This window comes from Vairimorpha necatrix, chromosome 3 (genome assembly GCF_036630325.1).
Source record: "Vairimorpha necatrix chromosome 3, complete sequence".
Lineage (NCBI taxonomy): Eukaryota > Fungi > Microsporidia > Nosematidae > Vairimorpha > Vairimorpha necatrix.
The window spans coordinates 1163207-1176999 of NC_088818.1; the positions used below are offsets into that span (position 1 = coordinate 1163207).

The 13793-nt window shown below is 32.0% G+C and overlaps 2 protein-coding genes across 2 annotated transcripts; both read right to left on the reverse strand.

Moving 5' to 3' along the window:
* Nucleotides 1-166: 166 nt before the first annotated feature.
* VNE69_03299 (AAA family ATPase (membrane bound)) lies at nucleotides 167-1483 on the reverse strand (the record flags this gene model as incomplete). Its single annotated transcript, XM_065473161.1, has 1 exon — nucleotides 167-1483. One exon carries the CDS (start codon nucleotides 1481-1483, stop codon nucleotides 167-169), a length of 1317 nt encoding a protein of 438 aa, XP_065329233.1.
* A 2753-nt stretch (nucleotides 1484-4236) lies between these two features.
* Nucleotides 4237-5954, reverse strand: VNE69_03300 (putative DNA primase/helicase; the record flags this gene model as incomplete). Its single annotated transcript, XM_065473162.1, has 2 exons — nucleotides 4237-4988; nucleotides 5096-5954. 2 exons carry the CDS (start codon nucleotides 5952-5954, stop codon nucleotides 4237-4239), a joined length of 1611 nt encoding a protein of 536 aa, XP_065329234.1.
* Between the last annotated feature and the right edge of the window lie 7839 nt (nucleotides 5955-13793).

Here is a 13793-nt window from a genome sequence, read left to right on the forward strand (position 1 = left end):
GGAATTATGTGTTTAATGGTATCTAAAACGTACAAATTAATTAAGTAAAATAAATTAATCAAAAGAAAAACACAAATAACCCAGATATAAATCACTAGCAAAAACATTAAAATACTTTTAGATAATTTATAAAAATCTTAGTTAAAATTATTTTTTATTATTCTCTTTAAATATTAGGTATAGTTTTTTCAGTGACTATTGTTTCTGCGGTACAAATGTCATCACCAAAATCAAAGTCACTATTATCGAATTTCTCGTTTTTTGCTCTCATTTGCCAATATTGCTTGTCTTCAAATGCTCTGCCTGATGGAATTCTATTAATGATTTCATTTCGCTTTTCTTCTGCGGCCAATACAATATCCCTAAATTTTTTTATTGCGCCCGGCCTCTTGTGTGCATCAGCCCATCTCATTCTCTTACAAAGTTCTGATATGAAAGACTGCGAACAATTTTTATTTGATAATATTTCCGCTATCTCTCTTAAATAATCTTCTCGATTCTCTTCCTGAGTCCAATCTCGACTTATACTCTTTAACATTTCATAAGCTTCATCACAATTCGGCAAAGAAAATTCAATTTTTTCTCCGAATCTTCTTAAAAATGCGTCATCTATCACACTCATATAATTAGATGCACCTACGAAGAAGACATTCTTCATTATGCTTTCTTTTATACCACTCAATAAATTTAAAAATTCTGTTTTTGATTTGCTACTATTGTCTTGATGACTTATCTCTCTATCGGAAAAGAAAGCGTCAATTTCATCAACAAAAATGAATGTGGCTTTCCATTGCTCATTATCTCTGGCTTCTTCAAATAATTTACTAATTTTTCTTTCTGTTTCCCCTTTATATTTATCTTCCAACATACTTGGAGTTATGAAATATGCTCGGACGTATTCTTTCTCTTTAATACCATCTTCATCAAGACTTTTAACTTTAGCATTCGTTTTTTTGGAGGCTATAATTTTATTACCATTTGCCGTTTCTATTTTACCCTTTTCTCCTTTATCCTTTCTATTTTTCTCCTCTTCGTTTTTCTTTATCTTTTCGTTTAACAAGTATATTAATTTTTTTATAAAAAACGTTTTTCCTGTTCCTGGAGGTCCCCATAACAAAAAATTTCTAAAATTTGACTCAATTTTTTTTGTAACTTCTGCTTCAGATTTAGTTTCGGTCAATTCTATAATTTCAATCATTTTTTTAATGGTTTTTTCGAATATTTCATCTTTTCCATGATATTCTATATGAGCGAAATCTTTAGCAGTGTAAAATGTGAACTCGGTAGTTTTTTGTTCATTGACCCCTAAGCTGTGCAAGATTATTGGGATTATGAATAATACCATAAGAGCTAAAAAAATATTTAAAATTGTCGAAATTATTTTTAGTATTAGTTTTATTTGTTCTGCGGTTGATTTTTTTCGATTATCATTTAGATAAAATATTTTTTGTGTATCATTTTGATCATAATTTTGTACACTCATTGTGATACCCCCAAAATCTAAAATTTTTTTAAAGAATCTTCCCCTGAATTTTAAATATAGGGTCATTTTGTGAAAAAAAGATCAATTAAAATGAATAAAAAACACCTGCCAAAATGATCGCGTAGAAAAAAAAATAAAATTCTCCTTTTATTTTTTTTTTAAAAAAACATTTTAGATTGCAAAAGAAATAAGAAACAAAATAATCAATTTTTATATAAAAAAACAAATTGACTTAGATGTAAAAACTTTTTTCACAATTTTTAACCATATCAAAATCAGATTTTTGGTTTGGTTTTCTGCTCTTATTTGTAGAATGTCTTTCGTCATATTTGTCATTTTCGACAAAATTCTTATTAGACTTTAAAAAATAGGAGTCACTCTAGTCCAAATGAATTCCTTCTTTTTTGAAGTTTTGATTCTTATTGGACCAACAAGAATGTAAATATTTTTTTATTTCTCAAAACAAACATCAAAATATTAATTATATATATCTGTTAAAGACAATTGTAAGTTAAGGGTTAAATTTATTAAATCTATATTCTCAACATCCCCGCGCTAAATTCAGAATTGGGCGATGAAATTATCTTTACTACTTCCTACGCCTACTACAGGGCTCTCAAAATAAAAGTGCATTTTTATGTTAACTGACCATGGGCTGCGCTTTACTCTACCGCGTCTTACAATCCCTTCTAGTATTGGTCTTCGAGGTACTTTTTTCTCTGTTTTAACACATGTAGTCTATGGGCATGTGATAATCTTTACACATGTCTTCCCAACAATGAAATCGAATTTTTTCCGTCTATCTCATTCTTCGACTATAACACAGTTTCTTTTTGATTTTCTTATATTTTTAAATCTCTCTGGATTTTTGAACACTATTGGTTCAACTATCTTGCCACGATAGCTTTAATGTAAATAGTGGGATTACCACTGCACTCAATCTCGACAACTCTTATGCCGGATCTTATTAAAGCCAATACTGTTTCTCCATAGCTCTTTATAGCTACTTTACGTCTTCACTTATCCGGGTCCCTCGACTGATGCAAGCCATCACCTTCTCTTCTGTTAGACAACCAACCATCCCAATTCTAACCTAGACTGCATTTTTTTTACGTCTCATGCTTCGACGGAACTTACGACCTCTTCTTTTGTTTTTGTTTGGGTTCAATAATTTTATTCTCCACCATGTTAAAGACAATTGTAAGTTAAGGGTTAAATTTATTAAATCTATATTCTCAACAATATCGATTTGGATATATTAAATTAAAAAACAAATTTATGTGTCATACCTCTTTTCTCTCCAATCTGGATCCTTTTAAGCTATTACATTTTATTGGACTGTTCTTTAATATAATGACAATTTACATCTATTTATGCGGAAATCATTTCATTATATAATAGATACTTTTTGAAGATTTTAATAGTGTCGTATGGAATATATAGAAGTAGATACTAGCCAATCAAGACAATGAGTGAAGATTCTATAGAAAAGCATAGAAAATAAGAAAAATCATAATTTTAATAGATTTTTATGTAATAAAATTCAATTTTAAGCTTAAATAAGTTAAACGTCGATATCAAAAATCGTAACATACATTTGGTCGTAATTTACTTTTTTTATTACGATATGAGAGAAAATAAGTTGCATAAAATTCTATACGTGGTTTACATAGTTACCGAAAATCTATAGCTCAGATCGATAGTGCATCTCGTGAAAAACATCACTTAAACAATAAAAACTTGTCTAATTTACAGTTCCGAATTTTTATTTTGATTAATTTTTTGCTATCTTTCAATTTTTTCGATTCCTTAAAATGAATAATTGTCCCACTGCGAAGTATGGTTTTACAGCGCCGTGTTGTTCTCGGGGTTCAATAAAGCTATAGTCAATATATCCGACGGCGTCATGGATTCAGTGGGCATATTGAGGTACTTTAATGTCGTCACCGATCCTGCACTTTGACGTGTTAGTTTTAAGAAAATTCATCTATGCAAAATCATCTATCTATACTATTTTTAATGCCTTTTGTTGTATTTTACTATTTTTAGTATTTTTTTAATGGTCAAACATTTTTTTACTTTGGCCGGAGTTATTAAATATGAAATTCATAAATGTAATGTGTTACCAGAAGGAGAGCTGGTTATTGAAGAAGGCTTTTTATTAGAAGAAGAACTATATTTATTTGGCATATTTAGTCTATTTAAGATTTCTTAAATAGTTTTAGTTTCGGATCTGAAACCTAGATGGTTTCAGATCATTATCAACTGTTTCATCTTTCAGTTTTAGTCTGATTATTGGCGTGTGCAACACAGCCGGTAACAGTATGATTTATAATTGCGCATACTATATATAAAAAGTAATTCTTTTATTTTTTATGTCTTAAATTCTATCTAAATGTAATTTATACTTTTTTAAATATTTTTATAACCAGACACATAAAAATACAAAAACATTAAACCATCTATAATTAAAATACTCAAAAAATTTTAAAACCATACTTCTGATGTTTTTTTATTCTCATTGAGTTTCATTAATGCCAATAAAACAATTTTTATATTTTATATTAGTTAATGTTGTTTTTAAAAATCAGATCTTTAAAAATTGAAACCCCTCTCGGCCGCCCAAAATATTATTAAAAATGCTGTTTGTAAATAATAGTTTGCTTTTAGAAAAGGAGAAAGCCGCAGCTAAAAGTTTATGTTGTATATAATAATCTCAAAACAAAAAAAATTAGACTAAAAATTTTATTCGTCTACTGCGGCTTTTCTTCGTCCTCAAAAAACCAGAGGTTTTTATAACCTCTCACCGTCTTACGATTTCCCAACTCTTTATGCACACCGTCGTAAACTCTTTGTGTATGATTTATTACCCCTTCTAATTTTGTATTAATTTCTTCAATGTGTGAGTTAATTATCTTTACCTTTTCTTTTTGCTCTCGGGTTAAGTATAATCTACTAGAAAAAACGCATTCATAACGGTTAAACAGTTCACGTTTGGTTAAAATCTTTCCATGTTTATACACAATATTTTTTTTAAGCCATAATCTAAAATCATCTTCGACAATTTTAACTGTTTCCAGCGCCAGCACGCACGCTTCGGGTGGATCTATAGTAAGATTTTTAAAATCTCGTAGTGAATGTATCAATAGAGCAAATAAAGAAGTTTTTAATGTTATATCTGTTTCTATCGCATGGCCCAGATCTCTATCCATCTTTTTTTCATGTTTGTTCTTTGGTTTATCTACAAATTTAGATTGGAAAGGTAAGATTTTCACTCTTCTCCACAAAGCATCATCAACTGTTGAAAATGAGGGTATATCATTCATTGTTACTACGAATTTGGTTCTCAGTTTAAATCTAGATATTTTGTTTGAAAACAAATTTCTTGAAGAAATTTCATCAGAATTACACAACCTTTTAATAAAATTAGTTTTCATTTTACCAGCTTCCGGCTCCGACAAAAACGCCACCTTCACTTTTTCTAATGCTTTAATTTCTGGGTTCGCTGTGCCGGCATTGTTGACTTCAACAGAGAAAAAATGAGATGGAAAGTTGCCGAAAATTCGCCAAAAACTATAGACAGAAGACGCATTAGTATGCTCTTCCCATTACTTCCTACTCCTTTAAAAAATAGAAGTGTGTCGTTTGGATTACGGCTATCCATCCAGCTTGAAAACTGATACAAAGCATAATTAAGGACAGCGGTGTCCGGGAATATCGATTTAAGCAATTTAAATGCAGGCGTCACATCAGTTTTCTCATTAAAATCAAAGGCAAAACTTTTGCTAAAGTAATCGGTATCTGTGTAAGGCCTTATTTTATGAGTATTAAGACAATAAACTTTTGATTTCAGCGGAATAATGCTGTAATCATTGTCTAAGAGATCTACAAAATCTCTATCATTTATCGTAGCACGTAACAACAGTAATGTTCTATGCAAAATACTTGATCTGTCCATGTTCACTAAAAATCTGCTCCCAGCAACTTTCAACCTCTTAGGGAGGTCACTTTCCATCTTTAAAAAGTCACAAAATGGCTTGCAGAAATCACGTAAACATACGGCTAAAGTTGAATATAAATCCTTTTCGCTCGATATTATCCATAAATTGCCGGTCTTTGCATATAGTACCGAATTAGACCATTTAAACATTTTGCCGTATTTTGAGTTTACGAAAATTTTTTCCACTGAATCTGCAATGGGATATTCCACAAGTTCTTGGAATAAACGAAAACTTTTACTATCAAATCTATATTTTAGATTGTTGATATCAAACAACCATTCAAGAGAAGCATATTCTCCAACTGTTTCTTTTTCTCCGTCTATACAATGCTTTACCGAATCATTGTAAAGGTTCTGATTTTGGTCATAAGGATTAACATTCACATTAATATAATCTTTTACCTGATTTGTTTTCTGATATTTATCGCCTTTTATGGGAGCCAAAAAATTTTGTTCTCTCTCTTGTTTCATATTAATTAAAATGGGTAAAAATTTTATTTTTAATTTATACTAAATACTAGCGTATGTTTCGCATTTTTAAAAGTTATTTGCTTTGTTTTTTTTCTGAATTTATAAACATACTGGTTTTTTTAAAGGTTTCTTTATTTGTATTTTAAACCTGATATATTAAAAATATTTTAAAATGATCTGATCTAACAATTTGATTAATTAACATATTCTATACTTTAAATAGATTTTTTAAATTATGCTTTTAGAATATTGGCGAACATAAGCTATTTTTTACTCTAAATAAAAAACATTGCATTGGCCTCGATCACGAGGCGTAAAATATCAATATTTCGTATATTGACAAAACTAACGCACAATCTTTGAGTCTACAGTTACCGTCTAAAAATGTGATAAGAATTTACTGTTCAGATGTGGAAAGTATTCTAAGACACTAATTTATTTCCAACTAATGAGCATCATGACTTTTATTAGAAATAAATTATAAAAAAAGAAAATTTAAAAATCAAAGTTTGGGCATGGTAGATAAAACTTTTAAACGTTGTTCAATACAAAATATCGAAACACGTTAACACTTAAGAATTTTTTCGCATCACAAAATTTGAATGGATGAAGCATGGTTTTATTTATTCAATAAAAGCGTTTATAAATACATATAATTTGAAGGATTCAAAACAACTTATAGTTCTTGTCGTAGCCGATCAAATGCTGACCAATCATATTCTTACAAATGGACAGATTTGATTGGCTACAAAAAGTATTTAAAAACATTTCCGAAAGAGGGGATGGAAAATCCAAATAAAACATTTGACATGGCGACAACGACAAACAATGTCGGATGCTTCACAGGAGAAGCAGGTGAGGATGTAAATGTCTGGCTGAGAGACATAATGTTGGTAGGGGAAGTTTCGAAATGGACCAATGATCAATTCAAAACGGCATTGGTGAGCAAGCTCAGGGGGAAAGCATTATCATGGGCTTCCCAGACATTAGGCGGGAAAATGGAGACAGTCAGCTTAGAGGAAATACTTCATTTAATAAAGAAAAGATTTGGATCGTATAAGAACAACGATATAACACTAAGCAGGTTCCTCTCAATAATGGTCCCGGAAACGAGAGAAGATTACTCGCAGATGCTACAGGAAGCTACTGTAATATATGAGAGATCTCTTATAAATTTGGACGCTTTGTGCCAAATGGTAATTAATAAATCACCAATGGAGATAAAAGCTCTGTTATACCAGACCGCAACTACAGTCCAGACGTGGCAAGGATTTATACAAAAGGCGGAGGAGATATCGTGGATTCCATATCCCGATAAGATGTTAGCTAGGACTAAGCTACACGGCAACGCGGGCAGAGGGCCCCACACTAATTTTTACAAAGAAAAAGGATTTAAAAGAAACATAACCCATGAAAAACTACCGCGGCATACTAATAAACGGTGCACACTCCACGGGGAATGTAACCATTCCACAAGAGACTGCAAAGCACTTACCATAATACTCAATAGAGAAAGAAACAACTTGAAGAGAAAAAATATAAATGCCGTTGAAGAATACGAAAGTGACGAGAAAGATCATGACAATAAAGAAATTGAATTCTATTTACATCATATACAAAATAGTTTTAACCCATTTTTTGTGGAAAGCCGTCTCTTTAATAAAAATACGAAAGTACTACTAGACACTGGGGCCGATGTTTCGGTCATAAATTACAATGATATTCCACAAGAAGAACGTAATAAGATTATTAGATATAATGGCGTAGTAAAAGGTATAGGAAATGAAATATTAAAAATAGAAGGCTATTTAAAAGACTGTATAATCGAAATCAATGGAAAAGGTGTGATCTTCTCACCCTTAATAATCAAAGACATAAAATATGTTATAATAGGAGCAAATGTAATATGCGACAATAAAAAACTGATTTTAGATATTCTAAATGCACCAAAATATAGAATCAACCAAATGTCGAATTCCGCATGTGATTTAGAAGAGAACAAAATTTTGAAAGAGTACGAGGACGTCTTCAAAACAGAAATAAGCGACTATAACCTCTGCACTGCAGGTAGTCATCGTATACAGACGAACAGTACGAAGATAATTTGCCAAAGGAACGGAAGAATACCAGTATCACAAGAAGAAGCCGTAAATGAAGAAATCAACAAACTCCTAGAACTTGGAATTTTAAGGGAAAGCAGAAGTCCCTGGTGTAGCAGAATACTGATGGTACCGAAGCCTGACAAAACATGGAGAATGTGCGTAGACTATAGAGGTCTGAATAGCATAACAGTAAAGGACGCATACATGACACCTAGAATCGACGAGATTTTTGACAGTCTATCAACTGCAACTATTTTTACAATACTGGACGCGACTAGTGGATTCCATCAAATTCCTTTACAAGAAGAAGACAAGGAAAAGACAGCATTTTCGTATAGGGGGAAATTATACGAATTTAATCGTATGCCGTTCGGACTATGTAACGCCCCAGCAACATTTCAAAGGGCAATGGACAATATATTCAGGAAAGAAAACCATAATTTTGTGATCCCATACTTAGACGATATTATAATATATTCAAGGAACAAGGAAGAACATAAGAAACATGTGAGAATAGTATTGGGAAAAATAAGAGCGGCAAATCTATCGCTTAATAAGAAAAAGTGTAAATTCTTTAGATCGGAAATAAAGATCTTGGGGAACGTCATTGGAAACGGAATCATAAAGGTAGACGAAACGCGCATTAAGGATATACAAGCGTACCCAATTCCTACCACCATAAAGGAATTAAGGAGTTTTCTAGGAATGGCCAACTATTGCAGGGATTTTGTGACAAAGATGGCAGAAATTACGGGACCCTTGTATGATGTACTTAAGGGCGAAAAACAGACATCTGGTAAAAAAATTAAACTTACTGACAAACAGCTGGATACGTTTAAAACCGTTAAAAAAGTACTAAGCCAAAATACAATACGTACACAGCCGAATTTTAAAGCTCCATTCATTCTGGTTACTGACGCATCTGAAACGGGAATAGGAGCAGTGCTGCTGCAAAAGAACAAAACTGGAGCTGAAAAAATGATAGCCGCCTTTAGCAAAAGACTAGATAATTGTCAGAAGAATTATTCAGTTACCGATAAAGAACTTCTTGGCTTGGTTAAAGGAATAGAACATTTTAGACATTACCTTTTGGGAAGCAAATTTACGCTCAGAACAGACCACAAAGCCTTAATCTATCTATGGACAGTGAAGGATCCAACTAGTAGGATTCTCAGATGGGCACTCAAATTGGCGGAATACGACTTCGAATTGGAGTATATAAAAGGAGAGCATAACATTGCTGATGGCTTTAGTAGATTTCACCAAGAGTGTGAAACATGTAACATTGATTTACATCAGTTATCGAATAATAACATCAACGACATACTAGAGGAGTACCATAAAATATCAGGGCATGGGACATCAAATACCATGAAATTTATGATTTCACAGGCACATAAGTGGAAAACAATGCACCAAGACATTTCGAAATTCGTAAGCAATTGCAAAACATGTCTTCGTTCGGGATATCAACGCGTGAAGACAAAGAACAAAGTAATACTTTCAGAAAGACCCAATCAGCTGTGGGAATTTGATCTGCTTGGAAAACTTTCGGATAACAGCGGAAGCGGATACATATTTGTAGCGATCGATCACTACTCTAAATGGATAGAAACCAAGATCTTACGAAGCAAAAAGAGCTGTGAAATATATAAGGCGATCGAAGAATTAATCATTAGTAAGCATGGGATACCCGAAAGAATCTTGACAGACAACGGCTTAGAGTTTGACAACAGCGTGGTACAAGCATTAGGTTCAAAGTATAATATATCATGGGACTTTTGTTCGCCATACCATCACCAGACTACAGGCGCGGTTGAGAGGGTCATACAAACATTGACGAACAAAATTAGAAAATTAGCAAACTATGGCGAAATTGGCTGGAGGAAAGTTGTCAAAGAAGCTACATTGGCAGTAAATCTATCGTTTAACCGATCAATAGGAACATCGCCGTACATTCTAAAATACGGTCAGCAAATAACAACAGCCATAGATGAGAGAATAGGAGTTACCCCTAAGACCTATACGAAGCAAGAACTTTTACGGAAGAGGGACTTAAACTTTAAAAAATACAGCAAATACATCGTTAAAGGGAAAAAAGATATAAAGCAAAAGTTTAAAATAGGAGAAGATGTTTTAGTTTACAGAGATTACCCAGGAAGTGGAAAGTTAGAAGCTAAATGGTCACCTGGTTATATTATTGTCAAAATTTTAAGTGAAGACGCATTTCTGGTAAAAAGGAAAAATTCAGCAGGCGTATTGAGAGTTAACATAAGTCATATTAAGAAGGACACGTCGAAGACTGATTGAGGGGGTGTCGTAGCCGATCAAATGCTGACCAATCATATTCTTACAAATGGACAGATTTGATTGGCTACAAAAAGTATTTAAAAACATTTCCGAAAGAGGGGATGGAAAATCCAAATAAAACATTTGACAGTTCTATAATCTATTTTATAAACATTTGGGGTCGATTCATTACAATATATTATCTATATTTGTACCTTATAATGGCAATCTAAATTTTAAGAAATGGGGTTAAGGCCAAAACCATGGTTATGACACCATTTTATACTCACTTTTAATAAAAAATTTATGATTTTTTAGCAAATAGTATATGCCAATTTTTATTATCAAAAGGTTTCATTATGTTCATAGTTATGGTTTTTATGATTATAAGCAAATAAACAAGATTAGTTAGTGAACACAAAAATAGAAAAACGACAACAAGACATGGCCTAAATATATTTTACCAAAGTAGATAAAATATATTGATTTTACTATAATTGATTTGAGGAATTATATTTTTTATGTAATTTAAAGATAATTTATGTATCTAGTAAATCATCCAGTAACAGAATCAATTTTATTTCCTATGAAGAAATGTCTATTACCTAACACCATCCGACGCAAAGTCCTGGGTCTGGGATGAGGCGCCCCTGGTAGTGGTTGATGGGAGTCTTTTTATGGGCATAGCTGGTCCAATCACTGGGGCATCAAAAGGTTATATTTGGTAAAGATTTTGTTAGAACAACTCAAAAAATGAAGATCGCTGTAATTATTAATTTGGGTTAGTGCTATTGTATGCCTTGAACCATAAGAAAATTAAGAAAACAATGTAGAATTGCAATTTGAGGCCCTAGATTAGCATATTTTTGGCGTGTCGTCGATACATAAAGTATTGCTGCGTAAAACCTAGTCGTCCTAAATTCTGGTGCACTCTGAAGGATCCCAGTGCCATTAAAATACTAAACAATGTAGAGTAATGAAAGATCTCATGTCCCTTTCTTGAAGAATTCGGCGCCACGGCAACCGAAACCGTGTAACCTAGTAATCAACGTAGTTCATAATGTCGCGCGCTGCCGATGTTGTGGTGTTTTAAATCGCCTTTTGATTCGGATGATAGTGAAAAACTTTGTACTGGTGCAAGATGTTTTTAGTCAGTTAATTGTGACGATTTTCTAATAGTAGTTGTTTTCGGGCCACTCGAGACGCGATTCTAAGTATGGATAGAAAACTATTCTTCTGATGCTAAAGTTCAATGAATACGTCCGAACTTCTGCAAAGGCAAGTTATACGGATGAAGAATTAGTGAGTAAGAATTTGCACCTAACAGTTGGATTTTGACCAGGTAAGATCTCCTGGTTCCTATCTTTTACCTAAAAGAAAATTAATAAAATTAGGTCTTAGGTTGCAACCACTTTATGTGCACAAGCAATCGGAACAAACCCCTATAAAAATATTTTTTTTGATTTTTGTAACATAAAATAAAACCTCAAGTATTAAAGATTCTTTCTATAAGATCTGCGTCAAACATATTTAAATAATATTGCGTAACATTCCTTAAATTCATCATCATCCCATTAATAATTGTTTTTATCCGCAAAAACAAAATTATGTAAAACAATTAACATTATTGATACAGTAATTACAAGTTTTAATAACCTGGGGCCTATTGAGATGCATATAAATATAAATATGACTTTCCGGAAACTTATTTGACTTATCTTTCTAACACGAACCAAAATTTTTTCTCATGTGGTGACTTGATTAAATTGAACTAATCTTCACCCGCCATACACCAAAAAGACCGATAAAACCCCCAAATATAAACATAATATGGACAAGAGTTTTTTCGTCAAGTAAAGATCAACTATGTCGATAAGACATGGGCTTGATAGTAAACAATTGAGTTTTTTTTGGTAATTAAATAGGAAAAAGTCTACAAGAAAACCATCGGGAACCACGAGTAGCGAATTCCGAGAAAGTAAAATAACGAATATAAAGGTATTGTGTAAAAGTGAACTAAGTTTATTGTAAAAACCACCTTGTTCATTGTTTTTTTTCGCATGGCTTGCCTTACGTTTACAGATTCCTCTTCGTAATAATTATACATAGAGGTGTGTGCGAGAATTTATTTTTGTATATTTTAACTTATTATACTTCAATAACAATTCATTGGAAAATGCCTTCGGGCGTTTATCGCATTGTATGTCCTTGATTTACTATTTAAGGTACATATTCTAGCTAATGTAGTAATTTTTAACCTTTGCGGGCAATAAAACAACAAGATTTGCTCATCAATAGTATCAAAGATAATGTTATAAAGCAACAAGTGCTTCATATATTATGAATTAATGGTAGTTTTATAATAAAGCATAATTTTTAATTCTAGTATTCGTCAATCCACATCTTTTTTCGGTGGAGTATTTGGCCTCTAGCTCACAGGCAATTATATACTTTGATGTATTATAAATCACTATTTTTAGATCAGATTTCTAAGAAATTTGATAAAAGTTTTTAAACAGCTAATTTATTGTTAATAAGCATAGTGTCTTTATTTCAATAGTTGCTAATATTCATTTGACTTTTTCTGCAAACTTCCTTTTATATTTATATTTCATTTGTGAATATTGTTTGCAAGAATAACGGCAATTGCCGCTCTAGCTTGTAAGTATAATTCTAAAATATTCTTTTGTACGTTTAGTGACGTCTTCCACGCCATCGACGAAGACTTTAAATAGTTACTTTTAGCCAATAACAACACAAGTACCTTGGAATGTACCACATTAAATCATCTAAAAGTGCTGTCTTTTGCTAAATCTCTTCGAAAATTCTTAGTCTTTGAATGACCACAAGATAATCGCTGTGATACACTTTTAAAAAAATATTTTTGACAAAATAGCTTCAATATTCGGAATTAATAACCCGAATATTATTTATATTATATTTAATCAAAATAATATTTTTATAACTCAACAGGATGGTGGTCTTCGCTTAAATATGATATATACCCACCTTTTGCTTCCGTGGTAAATCAATATTCAAAAAATGGAAAGAGGCTTGCCATAAGGCATATATTCAAAATTTGCAATTTGGTTTATTTTCGGTTAAATTGCGATGTTGCCCCCACCCCTAAAAAAATAAAAAAAAGGGGGAAAAATAAAAAAAAGACAAAACTAAAATTTATTCAATTAATTCAAAATCAAATTCCGGGGCTAACTCGTAAAATAAAACCCATATATTTTGAACTTCAAAAAAGCATAACATTCTTTCAAGTAGTGATTCTCTATAAATTAACTTAAAACGAGTTAAAAAAGTCTTCGAATTAGATTCATTAAAGAACCGTGGCTTGTTCCTTCTTTGCGCAATTCCCTTTTAATTACACACCACATTCCCTCAATTGTTTGGGGTGTGGGCGCCTGTTGTTGGATTTACAAAATTTTGGCTACGATTT